The sequence below is a fragment of the Chionomys nivalis genome, chromosome 1, assembly GCF_950005125.1.
Source record: "Chionomys nivalis chromosome 1, mChiNiv1.1, whole genome shotgun sequence".
Lineage (NCBI taxonomy): Eukaryota > Metazoa > Chordata > Mammalia > Rodentia > Cricetidae > Chionomys > Chionomys nivalis.
Genome location: NC_080086.1, coordinates 121,099,209 through 121,120,165, shown reverse-complemented (window position 1 = coordinate 121,120,165; position 20,957 = coordinate 121,099,209). Strand labels below are relative to the sequence as shown.

General features: G+C 46.0%; 1 protein-coding gene across 1 annotated transcript in view; it reads left to right on the top strand.

Annotated features, from left to right (window-relative positions):
- Window positions 1–206: 206 nt before the first annotated feature.
- Window positions 207–20,957, top strand: part of Slc3a1 (solute carrier family 3 member 1) — a 35,302-nt gene continuing 14,551 nt past the window's right edge. The window contains exons 1-5 of the mRNA XM_057766877.1: window positions 207–633; window positions 3,627–3,806; window positions 4,234–4,388; window positions 8,240–8,365; window positions 17,890–18,009. Of these exons, the coding sequence (XP_057622860.1) occupies window positions 207–633; window positions 3,627–3,806; window positions 4,234–4,388; window positions 8,240–8,365; window positions 17,890–18,009 (1,008 nt within the window). The remainder of the gene's footprint in view (window positions 634–3,626; window positions 3,807–4,233; window positions 4,389–8,239; window positions 8,366–17,889; window positions 18,010–20,957) is intronic.

Genomic DNA, 20,957 nt, shown 5'->3' with positions numbered 1-20,957 from the left:
ATTGTTACTGTAGCTGAGTCAGCCATCCGGTATAAAGATAATTTTTACCCCCGACCCTCTTTGCTCTTTCTTCCTTGGCTGGGCAAAGTCCAGCCAGGTTTATTTATAAACCATTCAAAGCTCATTTAACAAGCCACAGCACTCAGCAAGCCACCTTTCACCTGAGTCCCTGCTGGAAAGCACCAGGAAGAGGGGTAACGGTAGGCATGGATGAGGATAAAAGCAACAGAGACTCCATCCAGATGAGTATGAAGGGATGTCGAACGAATAATGGGTTTGTTCAGAATGAAGACATCTCAGAGCAGGACCCAGACCCAGGCTCCAGGGACACCTCACAGCCCAACGCCGTGAATATCCCTGCTCCAGAGGAGTCCCACCCCAAGGCCTTGCGGCCCTATGCGGGGATGCCTAAAGAGGTGCTATTGCAGTTCTCTGGCCAGGCTCGCTACCGAGTGCCCCGGGAGATTCTCTTCTGGCTCACCGTGGTTTCTGTGTTCCTGCTCATTGGGGCCACCATAGCCATCATCGCCATCTCTCCAAAATGCCTTGACTGGTGGCAGGCAGGTCCCATGTACCAGATCTACCCGAGATCTTTTAAGGACAGCGACAAGGATGGGAATGGAGACCTAAAAGGTGCGTGTTAGGAGCTCGGGTAGTTTGTTACTCGAACACCTAGTTTCCTTGAAACCATTTAGTGCTGGGTTGTGCGGTAGTCACATTCGGGATGACTGGCACCCGTGTCCCTGGGGTTATCCAAGCTGCACTCAGAAGCCGGCAAGCCTTGCCCTGGATGCAAGGCTGTTTGCTGAAGGCCTGGGAGCCAAAGGGTTTAATCCCTTGCCCACTAAGCTGATGCACATCTTCATTCGCTCGTTAATCCTCCTAAAACCTCTGACTTTGTGGCTACAAGTTTCTGTTGAGACTGCCTTTTCTGGTATAGGACATAGCTCGTCTGGCTGGGAGTTTATTGATAAACACATTACGTTATACAAATGTGATGTCGCCTGGAGGGAGACTGTCTTCAAGTTTCAATTCTGAGATAAGAGAAGGCTAGAAGGCCCAACAATGTGTTAGCTGCTAAAGAAAGGGTTCTCTAGAACAATCCCATATCAGTGGAAAAATAAAACCAAAATTTTGCATTTTTAAAATTAAACTAATAATATTTCATAAATAAGTTTGTATATAATTCAATGCTCCTTCCGGCCATATTAAAATTGAAACTGCCTGACAGTGGGTATAAACTGGATTGGTTGGTAAAGTCAACGAGGTTATTACAGTGAAAAGGCCAGGTGCTATCCTGCTGGCCTCTAATATCAGACCTCAGGAGGTGGAGGAAGGAAGATTGTCTGCCGTGAGTTCAAGGACGGACTGGGCTCCTCCCTCCACTCCCCCAAAAATCAAAACCGAAAGAAAGAGGGAGGGAGAATGGATGAAAACAGGGTGCAGTAAGAAGAAATAAACTAACAAGAAAGTTGTTGTTTTTTTTTTAACAATGATGATTTGTTTAAAGAAAACAGCAAGATGATGTTATAGAGTGTGAGCAGGGACGGCCTAATCTGTTTACAATGCTACATGTTCTAAACCCCCAACTTTTCTTAATAACTAATGAAAGCCTTTTTTCTTTTTTTGGACTTCATAGCACCCCTTCCAGTTTGTCCTCTCTCTCCCTCTCTGCCTCTTTCCCCATATGCTCAGTGCCTACTTCACTCCTAAAACACTCTTCTTCTGGCGTGACTGTCGGAGACTAGTGTATCTGTCCTCTAAGGTGCAGCTTGAAGCCACTGCCTTCGTTAGTCTCTGGGTTACACCCCCATCATTTTACTGGCACTGTGGACGTTTGTGGCCTCCTTGGTACTGCCTGTGAGCACCAGCTGCACCCGTAGCCCCCAAGACAGCATAAACCCAGGAACACACTTCCTACCTCCTGGCTGCCTTACTAGGCTGCTCCTAGTAGTCCCCAAGTTCCCACAAGCTTGAAGTTTCTACTCAGTTCTTGTGTGTTCATTTGTTTTTTCTTTGGGGGAACAGCTGCTTCCTGTTACCCCATAGGTACTGGTCCTCAAGGTCAAGGATCCTGTTACTCTGAAGAAACCACCCGGGTTTGATTTTAGGGGTTTTGTTCTGCCTCCCCAAGTGTAGGACTGGGACCTCCGGTCCCTTAGTATCTCTCCATCCCTTGGTTTTCCTCTCTTGTCCTCTTTTTCCTCCCTCCCTTCCTTGTGCTGGAGCATACACCTGCCTCCCCCCTCCTGCTTCTGTATACTCAGCTCTGGGCTTGCTTCTGGTTTAAATGGAAGTATTTCTATTGCCTATTGATACTCTGACATGTGACAGCCAACTGTAAAGACAACGCAAACACCCTGTTGTCCTGGAACCACTTAGATCCCGCTGGTACTGGAGTCAGCCTGGGCCTGGGCAGCCCGAACAAACCCAGCTCAGATCCCGCTCCCAACAGGCCATTTAAAGAGCGATAGAGAAAGGGAAAAAGGAGACTGATTCAGTAGGCCACACCAGGAAGAAGTCCGTGTTCGGGGCTCCTGACGCAAAGCTTAGGTTCGAATAGAAGGCAAGAGGCCAGTGCAGCTAAGCAGTACTGTCAAAGCTGTGGTTCCATCTGTGATTGACTCCTCATTCTACAGTCCCATCATCCTTCCTGGTGCTCCAGCAAGTGCTCAGAGCTAGAAGTCCTCCCCAGGAGACAAGCTCCTCCAGTGGCTGCACCAGGCTTCAAGCTTTTCCTTCTCCCAGCAAGAGGGTTTTTTCCCTCCCTGTGGGGGGTGGGGGGAGATGCTAATTCCTTAGGGACCCTTGTTTCAGAAGTAGTAATCAAAGTGTGTCTCTAGAATGTTTTCTGCCAGGGCTCAGGTGACTCTGTGCTTTGGTCTCCTGCTTGCTTAGGTGTGACCTCTGACATACTTTAGGAAAGCTCATGGGAAACACAGAGAAAACTACCAGCTCCAGTCCCCTGTGGGACTGTGTTTAGGGCCATGAACGAGAAGCCACAGTAGCTAGTCATGCCAGCTTAACTTCCCTAGGCCTCCCCTGCAAGCCTAGACCCTCTTGTGTATGAACTCCTGCCTTCCTACTAAGTGAACGGGGACAGGCCCTCAGACAGCCACTCTAAAGACTGCCCGGGAGAAGAACATGAAGCCTGGCAAATACTGGCACGTACCTGTCTTCTACCTCGGCACTAGATTTTTGCCAATCCCTCTTCTCCATGTAACAGGTCTCACTATTTGCTCAGTTATTTACTCATTTATTTTATTTTTTTTTACTTATTTATTTATTTTTATTCTTTTTTAATTAAAATTTCCACCTGTTCCCCATTTCCCATTTCCCTCCCCTCCTCCCAAATATTGCCCTCCCCCCACTTCCCTCCCCCTATCCCCACTCCTCCTCCCCCCACTCCATTCCCCCTCCCTCTCGTTACTGAAGAGCAGTCCAAATTCCCTGCCCTGCGGGAAGACCAAGGTCCTTCTATCTACGTCCAGAAAGGTGAGCGTCCAAACAGGCTAAGCTCCCACAAAGCCAGTTCATGTATTAGGATCGAAACCTAGTGCCATTGTCCTTGGCTTCTCATCAGTCTTCATTGACCGCCATGCTCATGTCCTTGGCTCTTTGCTCAGGTATCCAAGAGAAGCTGGACTACATCGCCTCTTTAAACATAAAAACCATTTGGGTCTCTTCCTTCTACAAATCGTCTTTGAAAGATTTCAGATATGGCATTGAGGACTTCCAAGAGATTGACCCTATTTTTGGAACAATGAAAGATTTTGAGGATCTGGTCGCGGCCATACATGACAAAGGTAAAGGGCAATGAGAAGTGTGGGGGAATGTTCCACAGGTGGAGAGCATCATGCCTCCGGTTCACACCTCCCCCACCTCCCCCTTGAAGTGTGGGGGATGCTCTACACAGGGGAGGAACATCATGCCTCCGGTTCACACCTCCCCACCTCCCCCTTGAAGTGTGTGGGATGCTCTACACAGGGGAGGAACATCATGCCTCTGGTTCACACCTCCCCACCTCCCCCTTGAAGTGTGGGGGATGCTCTACACAGGGGAGGAACATCATGCCTCTGGTTCACACCTACCCACCTCCCCCTTGAAGTGTGGGGGATGCTCTACACAGGTAGAGAGCATCATGGCTCTGGTTCACACCTACCCATCTTCCCCTTGACTGTCCTTCTTCCCACATGATCTGTTCCTAACATTTGAAATGTTTTTATTCATTAGGCTTAAAGTTAATAATCGATTTCATACCAAACCACACCAGTGACCAACATCCTTGGTTTCAATTGAGTAGGAACCGGAATGGGAAGTACACTGATTACTACATCTGGCAGAACTGCACTCATGAAAATGGTGTAACCATCCCTCCCAACAACTGGGTAAGGATGACCGATGAGCAGACAGAAATTGGGAAGCTCTAGACTTACTGAGCTATGGTGCCTTTAAGGAAAATCTTCAAAGAATGTAGTTTAGAAATAGAAAACATTTTCCAAATGGCCATTAGACTTCTGACTTCATTGTTGAGCTGATGTGTTCTGGTCAGTGGTCCTCTCATCACCAGCATTTTCTTCCCTTTTGCCTGCACATCCCTCCTGGTCCAGCACAGGTTCTGGGGCTCCCGGATGGAGATAGGAAAACAATGGTCTTTTTTTTCTCTGATGTTTTTTTTTAAATATTTATTTATTTATTATGGATACACTATTCTGTTTGCATATATGCCTGTAGGCCAGAAGAGGAACCAGACCTCATTACAGATGGTTGTGAGCCACCATGTGGTTGCTGGGAATCGAACTTGAGTCCTTTGGAAGAGCACGCAATGCTCTTAACTGCTGAACCATCTCTCCAGCCCCTTTTCTGATGTTTTTTATCATTCTCCAGGACCCTTTGCCTCTTTGACTTTTTGGTGGTTGTTCTTTCATTTTTCAAGATAGGGTTTCTCTGTAAAACAGCCCTGACTATCCTGGAACTCACTCTATAGACCAGGCTGGCCTTGAACTCACAGAGATCTGCCTGCCTCTGCCTCCAAGTGCTCGTATTAAAGGCATGTGCCACCCCTGCCCAGCACCTCTTTGACTTTTTGACCTCCATGCTGGACAGCATCATAAGCAACACATTCATCACTTTCTCCTTTCCTGAGCCTTGGTGCTGAGCGTCTGGACACTTCTTAGTGTCATCACCCCTCCTGAGCCACAAGGGAGGGTAACTGAGTCCAGGTGGTCAGCTTGGTCTCTTTGTCTTCCAACTCCCTGCTGCCTCCTTCCCACCCTAGTGTTCTTAGCAGCAAATGTCACTCAGAGAGCCTAGAAGTCGTCGTTCTTCACACTTGCTCCTTCTGCAATAGATGAGGTCCTGTCGAGGAGGCCAGGTCTAGCAAATCAGAGCCCATACATGTGTCTAAACCTGAGTTTTAGATGATTAGTGAATAAATTTTTAGCATAAAATATTGTATGGGCCAGTTTTTATTCATTTCTTTCTTTTTTTTTCTGAGACAGCGTTTCTCTGTAGCTCCAGAGCTTGTCCTGGCACTAGCTCTTGTAGACCAGGTTGACCTCGAACTCACAGAGATCTGCCCGCCTCTGCCTCCTGAATGCTGGGATTAAAGGTGTGCGCCACCACTGCCCAGCTAGGCTAGGTTTTAGATCTTCATATTCAACCTACTGCAAATAAAAAATATTTATATTTGATGAAAGATTGCAAAGGGACTGAACTGGCTACAGACAGCTGATCATTCTTCCTGAAAACGCAGTAGTCTAGCTACAACTAAACTCTTACATTGTGTTAGGTGGTAAGATTAATACAGAGAACTCATGAAATACAAGAGACGATGCGTGAGAGTTGTTGTGTGTCAATTCTCTGTTTTTACACAAGAGAACGGAGCACCTGCTGTTTTGATGTATGGCAGGCTCTTGGAACCAGCCTTCACAGGGACCCTGAAGACTGACTCTACTGGTTCACTAGGTGCTGTCCCTGAAAGTCAGGTTTGCTAAACACTCTATAGACCAGCAGGCTAGCTGCCTCCATCCTCAGGCCTGGTCCTCCCGCTCCAGTCTGTGTCTCTCTTGCTTTCTTCCAAGTCATTTATTCTTGATTTTTGTGCTACACTAGAGCCCCTCCGCTTCTCACCCTGGCCTTCTCTGCTGGTCCTTGGGCACCAACTTTCAGCCTACACACACCCAAAGTCTGCAGGCTTCCTGACTAACTATGTGACCGCTCTGTAGCCACCCATCCACCGAGCTCAGTGCATGATGCCACTGTGCAGCCCTTGGCAGACCATCTGCACATCCTAGCATGTTTACTGTGTTAACCAACCCATCTCCAAATTAACCCCTTGTTAAAAGGCCATTAGCAAGCATTTATTAAGCTTATTGTGTGCAGGCTGTCTATTAAGGGTCTATTCATTAATTCATTATGTCTATCCATTCAATTCTACGAATTAGATTTTAGTTCCTGTGTTGCACGTAGACAGAGTGAGGTCACAGAGGTTATATCTAATGCAACCCCACAGTCTGCTTTTTTTGTCATCTAGAAATATTTTATTTATTTATTTTTATTTATTTATTTATTTTATTGAAAAAAAAATTTCCGCCTCCTCCCCGCCTCCCATTTCCCTCCCCCTCCTCCCGCCCCTCCCCCCCCCCCCCCCCCCCCGCTCCTCTTTTCCTCCCTCTCCAGTCCCAGGAGCAGTCAGGGTTCCCTGCCCTGTGGAAAATCCAAGGTCCTCCCCCCTCCATCCAGATCTAGGAAGTTGAACATCCAAACTGTCTGGGCTCCCACAAAGCCAGAACCTGAAGTAGGATCAAAACCCCGTGCCATTGTCCTTGGCCTCTCGTCAGCTCTCATTGTCCGCCATGTTCAGAGAGTCCGGTTTTATCCCATGCTTTTTCAGTCACAGTCCAGCTGGCCTTGGTGAGCTCACAGTCTGCTTTTAAAACTTACCACTCACACATCAGACCAAACTCTCTCTTGACTACAGCACTTGACAGTTGCTTCTTTTTCTATCACTTTTTCCATCCTTCCATCAGTTTTTCACTTGTAGGTAAGGTTGACTTTCTAATGTAAAAAGTTATCCTGGAGCCAGGCGGTGGTGGCGCATGCCTTTAATCCCAGCACTCGGGAGGCAGAGGCAGGCGGATCTCTGTGAGTTCGAGGCCAGCCTGGTCTAGAAGAGCTAGTTCCAGGACAGGAACCAAAAAGCTACGGAGAAACCCTGTCTCAAAAAATCAAAAAAAAAAAAAAAAAGTTGTCCTGGAGAAGTGGCTCAGTGGTAAGAGCACTGGCTGCTCTTCCAGAGAACCCAGGTTCTGCTCCTAGAACCCACATGGCAGCTCACATTTAAAAGTGAGCACATACAAATAGATGTGTGCTTTTATATGAATATGATGCATTACTACTCAGCAACGGAATGGGGGTTGGAGAGATTGTTCCATTGTCAAGAGCACTGGCTGCTCTTCCAGAAGATCTGGGTTCAATTCCCAGCAACCCAGGACAGCTCACAACCATGGCAGCTTACAGCTCCTGTCCCAGACACACATGCAGTGCACAGACATACATGTAAATAAAACATCATGTATGACTACCCTGTCTTCATGTCTTCCTGCACACTAGAAAAGGGCACCAGATCTCATTAGAGATGGTTGTGAACCACCATATAGATGCTGGGAATTGTACTCAGGACCTCTGGAAGAATAACCAGTGATGTTAACCTCTGAGTCATCTCTCCAACTCAACATGCAATCATGTTCCTGATCCCTTCTAGAAAGAAGTCATGCTGTCAAACACATCTGAGTCCTGGTGCTTGAAGTCCCTAGACTTTTATTGCAGAAGACCAGGAGAGTTTTAAGTGACTGTGTCCAATACAAACTCCTGACTTCATGTCCCAAGACCAGTATAGGCTTTCTTTCTCCATAATTGGCTTCACATGCTGGAGTCTTGAGCCTGAGCAGCAGATTCAAGAAAATATGTTAGGAATGGCTGTTCCTTAAGTTGATCTTGTCCTGAGCTTGAGAGCACTAGCTGGCGTTGTGGTTGTTGGGAATGGTGTCTACTTGATAAGTACTTCATAACCACTTTTGTGGAGCATTAGGGTAAAGTTTGGGATTCTCCCTGGAAAGACAACCCCTAGGATTTATACACTGCCTCATGGGCCTGGGATGGCAAAGTCACATCTTTGTGGACAAGGGCAGTGTAGGGATGAGTGAGATAATGCTGCCCTCCTTTCCCTGTTTGCTAGCTGAGCGTGTATGGGAACTCCAGTTGGCACTTTGACGACGTACGAAAGCAATGTTATTATCACCAGTTTTTGAAAGAGCAACCTGATTTAAATTTCCGAAATCATGCTGTTCAAGAAGAAATAAAGGTGAGTGCAGACACCCACACAGACTTTTCCACTTGTGGGAAGCTAGGTGGTTATTTCAAACACTCGCTGTTGAATGAACTTCTGTGTGGGCAAAATCAAGATGTGGTACTAAATTCTCAGGTTAAGGTGTCAAGTGCAAATATTTACATGTATTAGTGACTCCTTTCTTCATCTAAGCCAGAATACTGTAAATAACAGGGGACCTAACCTGGAGCTGATCTTTGGCCTGAGGCAATTGGCTAGTGTGTTGGGGGTGAGGGGGAGGGGGGGGAGAGTAGGGCGTGGGAACGCAGGCTTTGGGGGCTGGTTCCTACGTGTGCAGTGGGGCTCTGGGTGAATTCTTTGCCTTTTTCTGGTCTCAGATCCTCAGCTTGTGAAACACAGTTGCTGGCCATATTGCATTGTTCACAAGATGAGATGAGATCACCCGTGCATAATGCTTCTGCATTTGCTCAGTAAATACTGGCATATGGCTGGCTGTGTGCCAGGTCCTGTCCTGAGCACTGAGAATTTGACAGTGGGTAAAAGAGTTCATCTCTCAGCTGGTCTCTGGGACGCCAAGGGGGCAATGACATGACTGCACACATGATACTTCAAATGGTGCTGAATGTTCTTTCAGGGAAGGGGCATTGCTGTAGCAGGAAGAGGAACCCTTGGGAAAGATGCTGCTGAATTGAGAAATGGAGCAATTTAAATGGAGTCTAGGGACTGAGAGTTCCAGGGGCGTGTGTGTGTGTGTGTGTGTGTGTGTGCGCGCGCAAAAACCTCAAGTTGAATTTTAAATTTTAGATACTGAATTATGCAATTCGGGAGAATATGTCTACCAAAAAACATCTGTTGGTTACTTGAAATTAAAATTTAACTCGGTGTCCTGTAAGTTAACTGGAAGCTCCCACTTGCGAGCTGGCAGGGAGCCAGCCGTCAGATCTGCAAGATGCATGCTGAGTCACTGAAGGTCCCTCTGTGACTCAGGGATGGGAGGCTCCTGCTGCACCTCAGGGAATAGACCCTCTTCCCACTCTCTGTATTGCTGTGGGTGCAGTGGGTGGGAATGTAGGGGAGTTGGGTAGAGCTAGGGGGATGCAGGTAGAGAGGAGACAGGACAGACTAGAGAGCTGTAGGCAGCTCTTGTAGAAAGCCAACTGTCCATGAAAGCTTAGGTTTCTTTCTGGGCCCTTAATCTGTTCCGTCTTTGTATACACCGTTTTCTATGCCAGGACCACTGGCTACTGTAGCTTTGTAGTGAGTTTTGAAAACAAAAAGTGCCAGTGTGCCAGGCATGGTGATTGCCTTGAGACGGAGGCAGGAGGATCTCTGAGAATTCAAAAATCAGCCTGGTCTATATAGTGAGTTCCAGGACAACCAGAGCTACAAATAAGGCCCTAATAAACAAACAAATAAATAAATATGAATTAAACCTTGGTTTGGATATCAAGTGACTATTTTGAGTTCTTTGCATTTCCATATAAATTCTTGCAGCAGTGTCTCAATTGTGCAAAGAAGCCTACTGGCATTTTCATAAGAGCTACGTCAAGCCTGTAGCGCATTTGGAGGCACATTGCCATCTTCACGTTAGACCTTCCAATCTGTGGGCCTGCTATGCTTTCCCATTTGTTTAAGTGCCCTCCAATTTATTTCTACAACATTTTATAGTTTCAGAAAAAAAAAAAGGTCCTTCTGTTTTCTTTTCCCTCCTTCCTCTTCCCTCCCTTTCTCCCTTCCTTCTTCTTTTCTTTCTTCATTCTTTCTAGTTTTTCTCATTCTAGACAAGTCCTTTGCCGCTGAGCTACCCCCACCCCACTCTAGCCGTCTGCCTTCCGTTTTAGATGTTTGTTCCTGTGGAGTCCTCAGATTTAAGACCATGTTTGCACTGTGAGGTCTCAATGAATTGCTTGGGAGTCTGTTCTAGAAGTGGGCATTTTGAGTCAGGGCACTCTCACTCCAGTGAACTTGGGAGGAGGTAGTTACAGTCAGCAGGCTAAGGGCCAGTTTTAATCTTGGTTTTATAGAGGCTCCTCCGTTATCAAAGTTCACGGAGACATCCCTCGCCCTGCCCATGCTTCCTAGTCACTATGTGACAGGTAATTTACCAGGCTCTGTTGATGCTCTTAAGGGATCATAGCGAAGGAGCCTCCCGGAGGTAAAGTGCTGTTTCTTGGGAGACAGGAGTAGGATTCAAACCTAGGTTTGGGGACTGGAGTTCACCATCCCGATTGCATCCCGGTCCTGTGTTGAGGCACCATTTCTCTCTGTGTGCTCCTCTTTACTTGCAGTCTTGAGTTAGAAATTCATAAATATGTCAAGTTGAACAGGCAGTGGACTCTCCGGGCCCTGGGAGTGACAGTGATGGGTTGTCTGCAGATGTTTAAACGACTGTTGCATATTTTGACACAATGTGCTGGTAGCTATATTAATGATTCTTTGACTACCTGGACTGCGCTCTTGTAGGCATCCAGGTGAAAAGAATTCTTACTAACTAACCCCCTAGAATGTCTCCTCCCCAGCCCCAGTCTGGGCCATTACTGCCTTATCCAGAGATTACATATTATTTGGAAGGCAAGTCAAGATTCACTATGAGGAGTAACTAAGAAATACCGAGAGGCTGAGACAAGGGAGGCTCCTGCGCTGACCTTTCTCAGAGGGCTCTCCTGACACCCTCTGCTCCCCCAACACACACGGTTGCCTGCGGAGCTGAGCAGGTTAATACTTTGCACCTTAGATGGTTAGTAGCAAGGAGGCGTCTGGATGTAGCGACTTGACCTTCTGAAGCCTGAGCCTTCTCCCCTAGCTGCCAGCAGCTGCCATCCCCCATAGCAGCCTGGTACACAGGGGAGGTGGTCTTCCTACTAGGTTTCTTCCCTTCCCACTGCCGGCAACTCAGGCTCTGAGGGCTTTCCCCTGGAGAAGTTAGAAGGCCCCGAGGCGCTTCTTTTAGATAGTAGTGACTTATATTAGATACACTTTATTAGTATACACTTCCAGTCACTATGGTTTCTTCCCACCTTCCAAATCAATCCCCTCCCCCTTTTTCATGAGGAACCAGAGCAGGTTACAGTGACCCAGTGGGATAGCCAGGGACCTTAGCGTGAGACTCCTGGTCATCTCGCCTCTGTCTGAGCTCAGAGTGATCTTGGACCAGTGATACGGGAAGGCTGAGCCCTGGAGTCAGGAAATGGCTCTTAGCTGGGGGTGAAAAGCCGAGAGGCACTCCCTGCTCCATATTAGAGCCCATAGTTGCATGTGGACTCTGCCCTGCCCCTAGTGAGCACAGGACTGCTGGAGATAAGCACCACAATTCAAAATACAGAAATGCCAGCCCCATGACTCGTCAATAATAACAGCATAATATCGCACTCTGTGTGCCATTGCTTCATTCTCCTTATGCATGCATCTGATGGTGTGTGGTGTGTTGACTGTGGGCTAGGACATGGTGTTCTCATCTGATGGTGTGTGATGTGTTGGCTGTGAGTTAGGACATGGTGTTCTCATCTGATGGCGTGTTGTGTGTTGGCTGTGGGCTAGGACATGGTGTTCTCATTTGATGCTGTGTGGTGTGTTGTCTGTGGGCTAGGACATGGTGTTCTCATCTGATGGTGTGTGATGTGTTGGCTGTTGAGTTAGGACATGGTGTTCTCATCTGATGGTGTGTGGTGTGTTGGCTGTGGGCTAGGACATGGTGTACTCATCTGATGGCGTGTTGTGTGTTGTCTGTGAGTTAGGACATGGTGTTCTCATCTGATGCTGTATGGTGTGTTGTCTGTGGGCTAGGATATGGTGTTCTCATCTGATGGTTTGTAGTGTGTTGTCTGTGGGCTAGGACATGGTGTTCTCATCTGATGGTGTGTGATGTGTTGGCTATTGAGTTAGGACATGGTGTTCTCATCTGATGGTGTGTGGTGTGTTGTCTGTGGGCTAGGACATGGTGTTCTCATCTGATGGTGTGTGATGTGTTGGCTATTGAGTTAGGACATGGTGTTCTCATCTGATGGTGTGTGGTGTGTTGGCTGTGGGCTAGGGCATGGTGTTCTCATCTGATGGTGTGTGGTGTGTTGGCTGTGGGCTAGGACATGGTGTTCTCATCTGATGGTGTGTGATGTGTTGGCTGTTGAGTTAGGACATGGTGTTCTCATCTGATGCTGTATGGTGTGTTGGCTGTGGGCTAGGGCATGGTGTTCTCATCTGATGGTGTGTGGTGTGTTGGCTGTGGGCTAGGACATGGTGTTCTCATCTGATGGTGTGTTGTGTGTTGTCTGTGAGTTAGGACATGGTGTTCTCATCTGATGGTGTGTGATGTGTTGGCTGTGGGCTAGGACATGGTGTTCTCATCTGATGGTGTGTGATGTGTTGGCTGTTGAGTTAGGACATGGTGTTCTCATCTGATGCTGTATGGTGTGTTGGCTGTGGGCTAGGGCATGGTGTTCTCATCTGATGGTGTGTGGTGTGTTGGCTGTGGGCTAGGACATGGTGTTCTCATCTGATGGCGTGTTGTGTGTTGTCTGTGAGTTAGGACATGGTGTTCTCATCTGATGCTGTATGGTGTGTTGTCTGTGGGCTAGGACATGGTGTTCTCATCTGATGGTTTGTAGTGTGTTGTCCGTGGGCTAGGACATAGTGTTCTCATCTGATGGTGTGTGATGTGTTGGCTATTGAGTTAGGACATGGTGTTCTCATCTGATGGTGTGTGGTGTGTTGGCTGTGGGCTAGGGCATGGTGTTCTCATCTGATGGTGTGTGGTGTGTTGGCTGTGGGCTAGGACATGGTGTTCTCATCTGATGGTGTGTGGTGTGTTGGCTGTTGAGTTAGGACATGGTGTTCTCATCTGATGGTGTGTGGTGTGTTGTCTGTGAGTTAGGAGATGGTGTTCTCATCTGATGGTATGTGGTGTGCTGGCTGTGGGCTAGGAGATGATGGTTGGAAGATAGACATGTTATAGCTGTCAAGCATTTGTATTCTAGAGGAGCGGTAGGCAACAGAATAGAAACCACAGCAAAACATGCTGATTGTCATGGCAGAAGGAAGTGGGCAAATAGATGCCCAAACTGGACATGGAGCAGGAAAGGTTGGGGCAGGGAGTTGCAAGAAGGCAGTGGGGCTCAGTGATTGGACTGGAATAAGCCGAGTGAAGAGGCATTTTGGTGGGGCTGGAAGAAGGGGAATGGCGTTCAAGCAGAGGAAAAATCATGTAATTTTGAGGTGCTGGCAGTTAACCTATATGGCTAGGATGTGGTGTACATGGCAGGACATGTGACTCAATGAAACTAAGTCACCCAGTGATCAAGTTATGAGCAACCCCGAAAGTCCTGGCGAGAACCTGAGTCCAAATTTGAGACAGGGAAATGGTTCTGATTGCATTCTCAAACAATCTGGTTTTAGAGAAGGGTTGGGTGGAGGGCAACTTTGGAGACTGAATTCAAAGTGCAGTAACCCTGAGAAGAATTCTGGTAGACTTGAACCTGCAAAGGTGGGTGGAGGTGGTCAGAGGACTCACCAGGATTTTGAGAGGAGTCGAGTAGGACCCAGGTTGCAGACTGTTACCCTTAGTTGGGAGGGTGTTGCTTCCATGTTCTGAAATGAAGATGAAAAGGGTGGGGGGACATGTCAGCTCTGCACATTGGAGCTCTCTGGGAGAAACCCGAGTATCTACTGGACACTGGTGTCAGAGATAAAAATGTATTTGTTGACACAGGGACAGTGTCTCCAGAACTCAGGCAGGTAACAGTGACATAAGCAGGCCAGCTGAGAACGAGGGACCCAAGTGAGACCCTGGGATCTCTGTGAGTTCAACACCAGCCTGGTCTACAGAGCAAGTTCCAGGACAGGATCCAAAGCTACACAGAGAAACCCTGCCTCAAAAAACAAACAAACAAACAAAAACAAAACAAACAAAAAATGAGGGCACTGGTGAGATGTCTCCGCAGGTGAAAGTGCTCGCCAGGAAACTTGAGTTCCAGCCCCAAGACCCCATACAAGGATGAAAAGACAGACTGACTCCGTAAAGTTGTCCTTTCGCCCCCACTTCCAAGTTGTGGCATGCACCTGCCTTCCCCATAATAACAGAGTTTAAATGTCTAGAATGGAGCTAATGTAACAGGTAAGGGGTACACATGACTCCAGTTCTAGCTCCATCACTTACAAAGCTTATGGCCTTCATCTAGCTACTCCATCTCCCTCAGCCTGTTTCCTCATTCACAGAATAGGACCAGTAATGGTGCCTCGCTCGTGGGATTTGAAGGCAAATGAATTAATCTTTGTAAAGCATTTAGGACAGTGGTACTTTATATATATTTATATGTACCATTTAAGATAGTCAATAAAAGGATATTGTCAGGAAATAAATAATTAATTGCAATGATCACACCTTTTAAAGGTCTGTAGAAGGAACTACAAACCAAGTGAGGTATTAAAAGCTAAGTAGGGGGGCTGGAGAGATTAGTCAGTGGTTAAGAACACTGGCTGTTGTTCTTCCAGAGGACCCGGGTTCAATTCCCAGCACTGACATGGCAGTGCACAATTGTCTGTTACTGTAGTTCCACCGGATCTGATGCTCTTTCTGGCATGTAGACAAATATACAGACAAAAAAAATACATAAATAAATCTTTAAAAAGGGTAGAGCAACTGTGTTTCCCACATTTGACTATCTAGGTAAATGACTCCAGTAACTTCAGCAATCTTAAAAAGAAAAAGGCCCTTCAAGGTTAGATAGGGAACAGAGTGAGTTGTAGGTGAGCCTTGAATACAGAGTGAGATCCTGTCCCCAAAAACCAACCAGCCACGAAACATGAAAGCAACCCCCTCACGGTCAGCACTCTAGATCTGGATATCATGAGTGTTGACCCAGTTGCTCAGAGTGGTGATGTGTTAGAAGAGAAATGATGTCCAGTGGAAAAGCAGGACAGTGTGCTATCATGGTCGCCAAGAGTCAAGGACACAGTGTACTGTCCCCAGCGTCCCCAAGTCTGGGTCACCCAACCAGGCGGAACCAGGCACTGTGCCCATTTTTCTGTCCAATACCCCGAAGAGCTTAACTGGAGCGAGAGGTGAAGAATTACAATCCAGAACCACCTTCTCTCACCTGGCTGAGAGAATAAGTGACATGTAGGAAGTGCTTCTTAAGATCAAGCTCTGGGGGACATGGGTTAAACTTCAGCTCTTCAAGGTCTCATCAGGGCTGGGAGTGCAGCTCAGAGCTGAGCACTTTCCTACATCCTTGAGTCCTGGGCTTCATCCCAGCACTTCAAGCAAACACTCTCAAGAACATCTCATGAAACAAGGACACACATATGGTGATACTTACAGGGGCTCCAGGGCACTCATTTCTCATTCTCTCTCTCTCTCTCTCTCTCTCTCTCTCTCTCTCTCTCTCTCTCTCTCTCTCTCTCTTTCTTTCTTTCTTTCTTTTGATATTTATTGAGCTCTACATTTTTCTCTGCTCTGCTTCCTGCCTCTCCCCTTCCCCCTTCAATCCTCCCCCAAGGTCCCCATACTCCTAATTTACTCAGGAGATCTTGTCTTTTTCTACTTTCTATTTCCCATGTAGATTAGATCTAAGTAAGTCTCTCTTAGTGTCCTCATTGTTGTCTAAATTCTCTGGGATTGTGATTTGTAGGCTGGCTTTCTTTGCTTTATTTTTAAAAACCACCTATGAGTGAGTGCATATAATTGTCTTTCTGGGTCTGGGTTACCTCACTCAGTATGGTGTTTTCTAGCTTTATCCATTTTCCTGAAAAATTCAAGCTGTCGTTATTTTTCTCTGCTGTGTAGTACTCCATTGTGTAAATGTACCACTTTTTCCTTATCCATTCTTCAGTCGAGGGGCATTTAGGTTGTTTCCAGGTTCTGGCTATGACAAACAATGCTGCTATGAACATAGTTGAGCACAAGTCCTCGTGGCACGATTGAGCATCCTTTGGATATATACCCAAAAGTGGTATTATTGGGTCTTGAGGAAGGTTGTTTCCTAATTTTCTGAGAAATTGCCACACTGACATCCTTGTTCTTTCAAGGTCTTCAAATAATTTTTCTGGGATTTTGATGGTCATTTGTGTTGAATCCGTTCTCATTCTGTTTCTTAAAAAAGACTTATTTTTATTTTTTCTTATGTCTCTGTGTGGGTATATACACTCGAGTGCAGGTGCCCCTGGTGGCCAAGAGTTGGAGTTACAAGGCAGTTGTGACCCTCCCAGCATGGGTGCTGGAAACTGAACTCAGGTCCTCGGCAAGAGTAGCATGCGCTCTTAACTGCTGAGCCATCTTTCCAGCCCACATTTCTTGTTCTTTAACGAAGGTTAATATTAGCCATGGCTAGATTCTGAAGGGAATGAGGAGTTCATGAAGAAAATAAGTAGCTGTCGCCTGGAAAATCAGCACTCCCGTGTTTAGTGTTTACAGTAACAGGCAGGATAAGGTGTCCCCACAGCTTGTCAAAGCTTGGATGGCTTACAGATGTACGTGCCTTGATCTGACCAGTGTTCGTATTTGTCAGACAAAGCAGGGGCAGAATGTAGGTAGTGTGGCCTCTGACACTTGTAAAAATTGGTGGCTTCTTCACGAGTTCATCAAAATGAGGAAGTGGAGGTGAGGAGGGTCCAGGGCAGCAGTGCAGCAAGAACTCGGTCCGAAATTTAGGTTTCGTCTTAGTGAGTTGGTCCAGAATCTTCTGAGAGCCCCTTTCACAAACCAGGGGCCTTCGTGTGCCCAGCAGGTTTGGTGTGTGTGGCGTCTCTCTGTTGAGTTCCTTAACCAGGCTAGTTAACCTACCCCACCCGCAGCTCTTCCGTGTCTCCTTCTCCTCTGTGGAGTCTGTGAAGCCTGAGCACACACGGACCTGCTCCCTTGTCTTCACTTGCTCACTGTCCACTTTGGCCATCATTGTCCATCCTGTCCCATCATCTTTGAACCAGTCCCCCTTTCTCTCTCTATGAATTTGCCTATTGTGGACATTTTATATAAGAGATATGATTCAACATTTATTCCTTGTATTTAGCAAAATGCTTCTAAGATTCAGGTATGTCCCAGCATGCACCAATACTTCACTTTCTCCTACTTTCCCTCTTGCCTATATACTCTTGGGTATGTCATCCTTTTAATTTATTTATTTAGATTTTTTTCTTTCAAGATAGGGTTTCTCTGTGTAACCGTGGCTGTCCTGGAACTCACTCTGTAGATCAGACTGGCCTCGAATTCAGAGACCCGCCTGCCTCGGCCTTCCGAGCGCTAGGATTAAAGGTGTGCGCCACCACTGCCTGGCAGCTATCCACCTCACCCCACCCCCCTTTTAAAGAATTGCCCTGGGAACCCAGCAGGATTTCCATAGCTGTTCTCTGCCTGGAATGCTCTTTTACCAAACCCAGCCTGTGGCACTGAGAGACGCAGTTTCGGAATTGAAAGAGTGAAGTTGTGTGCATGATAATATGTTTTGTATGTGGGAACAATTTTGATGGTTGCCCATACACAGAGCCTCTGCTAATGTTCTGGTGAGAGTTTGGAGTCGATGTAACCAAGCACTTTGCTTCTCCACGTTCAGGAAATAATACAGTTTTGGCTATCGAAGGGTGTTGATGGCTTTAGTTTCGATGCGGTTAAATTTCTTCTGGAAGCGAAGGACCTGAGAAACGAAATCCAAGTAAATACATCCCAAATTCCGGTAAGGTCTTATTTTAAACTTTCTCTCTTTACTTCATCTGAAATGTTATCAGAATGTTTTCTGTTTTTAAATTTTAATTTTTTTAAAAAAATGATTTATTTATTTAGTATGCATAGTGTTCTGCCTGCATGTGTGCCTATACACCAGAAGAGGGCACTAGATCTCATTTTAGATGGTTGTGAGCCACCATGTGGTTGCTGGGAATTGAACTCATGATCTTTAGAAGAGCAGCCAGTGCTCTTAACCTCTGAGCCATCTCTCCAGCCCAAATTTTAATTTTTTTTTAAAATTATTTATTATGTATTCAGTGTTCTTCTGGCATGCATATCTGCAAGCCAGAAGAGGGCACCAAGATCTCATTCTAGATGGTTGTGAACCACCATGTGGGTGCTGGGAACTGAACTCAGGACTTCTCTGAGCCATCTGTCCAGCCTAAAATTTAAAATTTTTGATATTTTGGAAATGATGTATATATGTGTGTTTAAGTGTAGGTGTGTGCACGTGAGTACAGGTGCCCACAAAAGCTAGAAGAGGGTGTGGGGTCCCCCTGGGGTTAACTGCATGGGTGCTAAGAGCTACTTATGTCTACTGCAAGAGCAGTGAGCAGTCTCTTCAGCCCCGTGCTTTCTGTTCTAGTCTAAGACGCCAGTTACAAGGATGAGCCAGTCCTACCTACAGGAAGTATTTTGAAGTGTTTCCTTCCTAATGCATGCACCTGGGTGGCTGCTTTTTCCACTGGTTCTTTACAGAGCAAGGGGTTGCTTGAGAATCCTTCCTCAGTAGGTGTTGGGGCCACAATATGGACCAACAGAGCTCTACTGAATGAAGGACAGCGTGCTCACTGAGACTTTTTTTTCTTTCATTTTACTTAGGCTCAAAGGTAGAGGCCTCAATTTCCTTCCCTGTTGATCAAAGGTCATAGTCAGAACAGAGGGAATCAGTGCTGAATGTTTCATCCAAGTATCTCACACTGGAATCTCTCATGATTTCTGCTTAGTGAGCCTCGGGATTCAGGATTATAGAGGCTGATAATAGAATCCCAAACAACGTCAACATCATTGCAGAACCTGGGGCTCTACACTATTGATTCTTACCTCCACCCCATGCCATGAATGTGGAGTTCACATGGTACCTTGTTCCTTTGGCTGACCTCTCTTCTATAGACACCCTAGTTTTTACGACCAAGTAGACAGTAGTTCCAACACACACTACAAAATATCGGAGTATTGTGTGTTACAGGATAGAATGTTATATGAACCAAATAAGCAAATTACAGCACTCTGCAGCAGTCCAGATGAATCTTAGCAGTACTTTGTGTGGTTGAAAAAAATCTAAAATTTTATGTATAGTATGATGCTCTTAATGAAGCCTATTATGTAAAAATGATTGCACAAGGATATTTTGTTATGAAGCTTCTACCTTTTGTCCTGAGCCAATTTATGTATCCTTATCACTTCATTAAATAACTACTCACCTACCTACCTAATTAACTACTTACTTAACTACTCACCTACCTATCTAATTAACTACTCACCTACCTACCTACCTAACTACTTACTTACTTAACTAGCTACTCACTCCCCTACCTAATTAACTACTTATTTAACTACTCACCTACCTGCCTGCCTACCTACCTACCTCCTACCTACCTACCTACCTACCTACCTACCTACCTACCTAATTAACTACTTACCTATCTACCTAACTACTCACCTACCGAATTAACTACTTGCTTACCTACCTAACTACTCACCTACCTAGTTAACTACTCATCTACCTACCTAACTACTCACTACTTGACTGAGTTTTTTCTGTCCCACCTGGTTCTCCATCCATTTAGTCCCTGTTCGGGCACCATTCTGTTGACTGTGGTTTCTGTCCTGCCCAGTTCCCACAGTAATTAAATCCCAAAGAAATCACACAGAGGTCTACATTAATTATAAACGGATTGGCCTAGTAGCTCAGTCTTTATTAGTCCATAATTCTTGTCTGTGTTAGCCACGTGGCTTGGTACCTTTTTCGGCGAGGCAGTCACATTTTGTTTCCTCTGTGTCTGGCTTCCTCTGTATCTGGGTGATGACTGCATACAGCAACTTCTCTTTTCCCAGAATTCTCGGTGCCCTACCTCTACTTCCTGCCTGGTCACCCTGCCTCTGCTTCCTGCCTGGCTACTGGCCAATCATCGTTTATTTAAAATACAAGTGACGGGGTACAGACCATTGTCCCACAGCACTCACCTACCTAATTAACTACTCACCTTCCTAACTATTCACCTACCTAATTAACTACCACCTACCTACCTAATTACTCATCTACATACCTAATTAAAGAGCAATTAATTAATTGTGAGACAGTATCATGAAGCAAAGGTTATAATTAAACCCATTATTGTTGTTGTTAGCATTACTATTACTATTTTTTGCTCATAACTTCTGGTAAGACAGAAAAATGAAGACCACAAGCAGTGTTAGCCGGTTTTCTCAAAGAATACTAGCTTCTTGAAGAAATCTTGGTGTCGCCTTGCTGATGGTAATGTGAAATGTATGTCTGCAAAGCGACTTCAGAATCTGAAGAACAAGTAATTTTAGGAAGACACCCAGGATTAACGCCACCCAAGCCAAACCCTTTCACTTTTATAGGTGAAGTGACCTACTCAAGAGAGCTCACTGACAGGCAGCACAAAAGGTTGGGATGGCTCAGCCAGTCTGTGTCCAACCCAGGACTGTAGTGAATGTGAGCTGTAGTCTTTTGATTCTTCTACTCCTAGGGAAACACAGGAATGACTATGGCCAACCATCACTGGAACCCCAAAAAGGTTAATAGTAATCATGAAGGATGGAGACGGCAAAGAAACAAAGTTAAATATTGCTATTTTGTAAGCAGATACAGTATAGATGTGCAACAAGCTCTATTTTTTTTTTTTTTTTAAGATAGGGTTTCTCTGTGTA